The sequence below is a fragment of the Cottoperca gobio genome, chromosome 24, assembly GCF_900634415.1.
Source record: "Cottoperca gobio chromosome 24, fCotGob3.1, whole genome shotgun sequence".
NCBI lineage: Eukaryota > Metazoa > Chordata > Actinopteri > Perciformes > Bovichtidae > Cottoperca > Cottoperca gobio.
This window is the reverse complement of record NC_041378.1, coordinates 20,424,701-20,432,200: the sequence shown is the minus strand read 5'-3', so window position 1 is coordinate 20,432,200 and position 7,500 is coordinate 20,424,701. Positions and strand designations below refer to the sequence as shown.

The following is a 7,500-nucleotide window of genomic DNA, read 5'->3' as shown; positions in this document are numbered from 1 at the left end:
TTGTCAGGTGGAAATGTAGTACAGATATTTTGAATGGCATTCTGTGGTTCTTACCAAGTATTCCCCAACAAAATCTCACCGGCGGTATGCCACATAGTGATACATTCTGTAACATACAAGATAATACATGTCAATGGTAATCACTTCAACCTTATTTGCTTATTTATCTTTACTTTATAACTTTGCCAGAGTGGCCATTCGACTTCCTAAAAATACATCAAAGTTCTCCATGACATCCTTTTCTTGGCAGCAGCTCTTCAATTGCTTCCATGATTGTGCAGTTTTCACATGTACACCTAAATGTACAAAGAAGAGTGGTAAGGACATGTACACAATATGCAATATCCAGGAAAAAGGCCAATATTAACGTCATCTTAATTACATACTATTTATATGCCTGTGTTTGACAACAGGCTCGTAAGCAGCTCATAAGCCTGTTATGGTCGTACGGAGGTCGGATCTATCTAGTAGCAACTTGTTACCCGTTTCACGTAAGTCTCGTAATTTTACGACATCGTAACTTCCATGAACATCTGGTAAGTGTTCTGGCTACTATAGTGACCGTCTATATATATATATATATATATATATATATATATATATATATATATATATATATATATATATATATATATATATATACACATCAGACACAACGATAGAACCTCAACCGCAGAAACTTCGAGAAAGAATCAAGTTATCAAGCTTTACAGACATCGATGTGTCCAAGTAGAGAAATAATTGAATATTTAGCTATCGAGCAATTTGCGGACAACTAGTCGGGTTCATAACAATTCAAGGAAACCAAGCTATCGACTCGATATAGGATAGCTTGCGATCTATTTACGATCGAGGGTAATGTTACGTTTTATTATGATGTATTTACTATATATTGAGAAGTTCTATGAACTATAGTCAAATGTATATAATTGTCTGTGTTCTGTTGTCGCACAGGATCTCCGCCAAATCCAGATTCACTTTCACCATCATCCGCATGTTCGCTCCCGTCTGTGTCTCCATCTTGAATACTGGGGCTCTAGCTGGTCTGTTTCCACCACGTTAAACTCGCCCGCATGATCTAAATCCACGACACCGGCATCCTCTTCAATAAACTCCTCTTCTTGAAGGTGCAACGAGTCTATTGACGACTCACTGTCACTCGATTCTGTCGAAATATCCGAGCCAGAGTCCAACATCGTCACGTTTGCCGTGCTGTCTGCAGCTTCTGCCGTGCTGTCTGCGTATACTGGTGGACTGTGTTCTACTTGTGACGTCAGAACACGGCGTCGGGTGTTTCCGGTAGCGGCAATGTAAACATCGGTGGTCGACATACTAAATTATAATTTATTAAATACTGCGATCATTGTGTCATAAATAACACATCATTTTACACCACAAATAGCATTTACTATCATCAGTAGAAGTTCATGTTTATCATTTCGTAGGCCCTTTAACCCTGAGTTGCTCCAGGGTTGTAATGTAAAGTAAATTTCCTCATTCTCCACATATCCAACTAGTTGTTGGTTGGTTGTTGTATTTTTGTTGGGTTGGGATTCTCTGCTGTTTCTGCAGGGTGCCAATCGTTTCAGTTGCTTATTGATCCGAAATGTAATCTTTCTCACTCGGAGTCACATGATCCCAAGAGTGGCTGTTATGGCCAGTAGCTGAATTCATATGTGACCATATCACTGAAGAAAAATATGGCATGTGAAATGCAACATTTGGAATAGAGTTATAATGTATTCTTATTATTTATTTTCTTTAGAGCTTTTTATGGTGAAATACTGAATACTTTGACCTTGTGTGTCTAAAAATCCTTCAAATGAAACTGTCCCACTGTTCGTAATCACTCATGTCTACACAAAAACCATAACCTGTGATTAGTGGTGACAAGTAGACACTTTGATTTTAAGGGCTCACAAGCCAAAAAAAAAGGTAGGACCCACATTAAGCTTAAGACAAGGAGAGTTGTACCCTTTGCAGAACTTTGCTACATAATTCTTTCACCCAATTTTTGTATTAAATGGATGTTCAGTGTGCCGTCCCCCTTCAGAACCTTTGCATTTGAGACTACATCAACAGTCAAAGTCTGACTGGCTTGATAAGGTTCTCTAAAAGTCATGCAGGAAATGTTCTAAGATATATTTTCTATTTTGTTCTCCAGGCAACGTTGAACAACTACTCTTTTGAGAATGTGGCCTTCCATGTACTCCACCAGCGCTTCCCCCTGTACAGCCCCCGCACACTGTCCGACTGGTTCGACCACAGCACCCACCTCTACAGGTTTTTGCCAATACCAAACACACTTCACCAGAAATGTGGACATTATTTAAAAAATGTTTTAAACCACACAGCTCATTCTCTGTCAAAACTATGGCATATTTATTATGTGTGTGTGTGTGTGTGTGTGTGTGTGTGTGTGTGTGTGTGTGTGTGTGTGTGTGCGCGTCAGGTGGAGGATGGTGGATCACTATGTGAGCCGTATTCGCGGTGCCATGCAGCTTCTTCAGCAACAGGACATCATTGGCAGAACCAGCGAGCTTGCGCGATTGTTTGGGATTCAGTTCTTTCACGTTCTGACCCGAGGATCACAGGTACAGTGCCAACCATACATCATATCCTATGGATTTCCGATTGGCTATCAGAGGGTTATGAATTTTTCATTATTTCTTTATGGCTACTTAAAACTGTTTAACTTGTTAAATACTCATTCCACCACTTTTGTCCAACATTACTTTACTCAACAACTAATTGATGGATTTACTTGACATTTTTTGCCAGATGATGAATTATAATAACTTTGTGATCTGATGATGGTGCTGGATGAAAATTCAAGTAATCCCCAATTTAAATGTGTCCAATACTTTAGTTTTATGACCAAATAACTAATGACATTCCTATCAGCCTTAATAGAGGCATCCTGACTAGTTTTATTGGATCAACTATGAGCATTGTGATACACCAATAGAGAATGATCACCGACTCTCAGTTCCGCACAGCTCTACAGAGCATTTTAGCCTCTTTTAGCTTGCTGTTTTGGTGTTCAATCAGGCGTTACCAGTGTCACCTGGTAACATATTCATAGTCATTCTTTCTGTTAACTACAACAGCAGCTCTTACATTTAATAGTTAGTGGCTGTTTTACAAATGCTTAGACAAGGGGATGGACAGACGACATAAATATGAGTGCCAAAGTTAAGTTAAGTGGAAATAAAGAAGATATAAAATGTAATGAAACAACACATTTAGTTTTAAATTTATAATTACAATACTTTCTAAAATATCTTAAGTCTTTCCTTTTTGTCCTTCCAGTACCGTGTTGAGTCCATGATGCTACGTGTGGCCAAGCCATTGAACTACATCCCTGTGACCCCCAGCATGCGACAGCGAGCCCAGCAGAGAGCGCCGCAGTGCATCCCTCTGGTGATGGAGCCTGAGTCGCGCTTCTACAGTAACTCAGTAGTTGTACTGGACTTCCAGTCGCTCTATCCCTCCATCATCATCGCGTACAACTACTGCTTCTCCACCTGCCTCGGCCACGTGGACAGCCTGGGAACGTAAGGACATGACAGGCCCACACACCGACAGCTTGCTTAGGTTGCACATCTGCCTCCCTTCCATCATTATTTTCAATGGAACAAACAAGCTGGGAGCTCTGCATGGGGTTCACAGCTCAGAGCAGAGAGCGCTGCAACTTAGAATACAATTTTTTCACCTGGATTACTGTAGTTGCATAGCAACAGCAGGAGCCATGAACATGTTTTCCTACATGCATAAGTCTACTACTCAAAAAAAGAGTAGTGCCTGGAGTAGATGCAGTCTGGGGGGCTGCATCGGATTCAATACTTGATTTATGTGCTGCTTTTAGTATTAAACTATACCAGCATACTCTTCTTGTCATTTGATATGTTTAGGCATTGTTGACTAGCTGAACCAAAGCTGTGTTGGGACTTTTAGTGAGCAGTCAAGTCTTCATTCCTTCATTGATTTGAATTTTAAAAAATCTCAGTGTAAATATTGTGAAAGCACCAATGGTCAACTCTACAATATCGTTGCAATGTCAATATCGAGGTATTGGTAAAAAATATTGTGATATTTGATTTTCTCCATATCGCTCAGCCCTTGTGTAACAGACACTACTCTGAGTTAAACTCAGTTTTGATACTGCAGTAACAATGGAGTAGTGATTAAGGTAGATAATTTCCTCTCTTCATACACCTGTGTCTCTGTTTCAGGCCTGATGAGTTTAAGTTCGGCTGCTCCTCCCTGCGAGTTCCTCCTAAGCTCCTCTATCAGCTCCGCAATGACATCACTGTGTCACCCGGTGGCATCGCCTTCGTCAAGGTACATCATCCTCTGAGGACATTTTACAGCGCACTTTAACGTTGTCCTGGAAAAACAGTGTAGCTTCATTAAGGTTTATTAGCTGCTGCGGAAGGCCAAGCCCACTTCATGCTCCATTCAGTCTTTTCATTCATTCACTCATTGCTCCACTCTCCCAAGCTCCAGTCCCGCAGAATCATTACATCACACACACACACACACACACACACACACACACACACACACACACACACACACACACACACACACACACACAGAGTCTCATGGCCACAGCACAGTAAACACTGGTCATGTGTAATGAGGTTAATGAAAGTCACAGAAGGAATCCGGTTCAGTCTGGATCAGATTGAGTTTCTCTGGATGGAGCCTGATGTTGCTGAAGCTGCCTATTAGTAGTTTAGTTTTTGGGCCTGTGCCCTAAATTCTAAACTGCACACTAACTGTAGATTGCATGTAATATATATACATTTTTATAGTACATTGTACAAGAAATCAACATACTTAACTATTTTATACTCACAGGAATTGAAATAAAACTTAAAAGGTTTGATGTCAATTTAGAGTGTTGTGTTATTTAGTACTTAGTTTGTATATATAATATATTATTTTCTGTCAAGATAGAGCGTGTTTGTGGGCCGTACAAGTTTTGTTGTCTTCATGAACTGTAAGATGTATCATCATTTGTACATGCAGAACCAAAATACACAGTATTGTGTATATATAGTATAGCTCTCTGTTATTTTGTGCAGTCCTCAGTGCGTAAAGGGGTCCTGCCCAGCATGCTGGAGGAAATCCTAAACACAAGGATCATGGTGAAGAAGTCGATGAAAGCTCACAAGAAGGACAAGGCCGTGATGAAGCTGCTGCAGGCCCGGCAGCTCGGACTCAAGCTCATCGCCAACGTCACTTTCGGCTACACCGCCGCCAACTACTCTGGACGCATGCCCAGCTGTGGAGGTAAGCTTATTAATGGTTACTATCAGCTGTCTGCACTGTGACCGTGAGGAAGAGAAAGACTAACACAGTCTGACCAGATTCTAGCAAACCTGTGGAAAATGTTAAGAAAGCAAAAACAACAAGCAGCTTTGTGTTGGCTATGTTTTCATATTCCAAATATCACCATATTTAAAGCCATCTGTAGTTGTTCTTAAGAAGTGGAATAAATGTAGTGCCACATATTTGTATGGGAAATATTTATGAAGTTCCCTTTCTAGTGTTCTCACAAATATCTGATGATCTGGACTGTGGTTTCCTGAAAGAAAATGCAAACTTAATCTGTGTGAGAGAAATTTCTGCAGAATCTGAAGAAGAATTAGATTTCTGCATCAATATTTATTTAAGCTTGTGCCGCAGTATTTGTTAACGTCTCGCGTGTCCTTTCCAGGTCGGCGACAGTATCGTCCATAAAGCCAGAGAGACTCTGGAGAGAGCCATCAAACTGGTCAATGACACCAAGAAATGGGGTGCGCATGTTGTGTATGGAGACACCGACAGGTAAACCATTATTAGTTATTTTCCTTTGTCTAGAGTCACTGTTCCATCATCAGAGCAGCAGCAGGGCAGGCAGGAATGCAAGTAATCATGCTCATAATGACTGACTCACCCTATGTTCACACTGCAAGCTGCTCTGTTCATGTGTCACTATGTTCTGATGATGTGAGAGCCTCTCATAGAACCTGCACTGCCTTCTCGTGGAGCTCCAACGTTTCCCACAATCACTTTTGATTGTCAGACTTTTTAGACTCGGTCAGACTTTTAGGCTTCACTCCGCTTCCATGCATGTGTAGATGGCTGTATTGATTAAAATAGAAGTGTCTGCTCAGTCACATGCATGTGAGATGAATGACCCATTGTAAGAGTTAAAACATTGGATCAATTTGGTGCTCGTAGTCAAAGTTGATGAACAAAATGTTTGCTCATGGCTCGAGGGAGGGCAGTCACGGGTGTACAGCTGATAGTATAGCGGGTAAAATAAGTATTGAACACGTCACCGTTTTTCTCAGTAAATATATTTCTAAAGGTGCTATTGACATGAAATGTTCACTAGATGTCTGTAACAACCCACTCAATCCACACATGCAAAGAAACCAAAACAAATAAGTTCAGAAATTTAAATTATGTGTAATAAAAAGGCATAGAAAACCAAGAAATCTGCTGAAATCTATCAGTAATTAGAAAGCAATCCTGCCGCTTGTCAGTGCAAATGAATATCCGCTGGTTCAGTCCCAACTGACAGCCTATAAAAAGGTCTCTCATTACCGAGGTGTCACACAAGAAGCATCTTATGATGGGTAAAAGTAAAGAGCTCTCAAGACCTTCACAACCTTATTGTTGCACAACATACTGATGCATTGGTTACAGAAGGATTTCTAAACTTCTGAATGTTCCAGTGAGCACTGTTGGGGTCATAATCCGGAAGTAGAAAGAACATAATTTCACCATAAACCAGCCACGACCAGGTGCTCCTCGCAAGACTTCTGACAGAGGAGTGAAAAGAATGATCAGAAGAGTCCAAGAGCCGAGGAGCACTTGTGGAGAGCTTCAGAAAGACCTGGAATCAGCAGGTACAATTGTTTCAAAGAAGACAATAAGTAATGCACTCAACCACCACGGCCTGTATGCACGCTCACCATGCAAGACTCCAGCTGAAGAAAAAGCATGTTGAAGCTCGTTTAAAGTTTGCTGCACAACATTTAGACAAGCCTGTGAAATACTGGGAGAATACAGTCTGCTCAGATGAGACCAGAATTGAACTCTTTGGATGCCTTAATACACACCATGTCTGGAGGTCAAAGGTCACTGCACATCACCCCAGAAACATCAACCAACAGTGAAGTCTGGAGGTGGAACATCCTGGTGTGGGGCTGTTTCAGCATACGGCAAACTTCATATCATTGAAGGAAGGATGAATGGAAAAATGTACCGAGACATTCTTGATAAAAATCTGCTGCCATCTACCAGGATGATGAAGATGAAACGAGGGTGGACATCTCAGCAAGACAATGCTGAACACACACACAGCCAAGGAAACTCTCAGATGGTTTCAGAGAAAGAAAATAAAGCTGCTAGAATGGCCCAGCCAATCACCCGACTTGAATCCAATAGAAAATCTATGGAAAGAAGTAAAGATCAGAGTTCATAGAAGAGGCCCAGGGA

General features: G+C 41.0%; 1 protein-coding gene across 1 annotated transcript in view; it reads left to right on the top strand.

The window, feature by feature from the left end:
* Positions 1–7,500, top strand: part of rev3l (REV3 like, DNA directed polymerase zeta catalytic subunit) — a 93,606-nt gene that overhangs the window by 77,002 nt on the left and 9,104 nt on the right. The window contains 6 exon segments of the mRNA XM_029425906.1: positions 2,165–2,283; positions 2,453–2,594; positions 3,313–3,557; positions 4,236–4,344; positions 5,094–5,298; positions 5,724–5,838. Of these exon segments, the coding sequence (XP_029281766.1) occupies positions 2,165–2,283; positions 2,453–2,594; positions 3,313–3,557; positions 4,236–4,344; positions 5,094–5,298; positions 5,724–5,838 (935 nt within the window).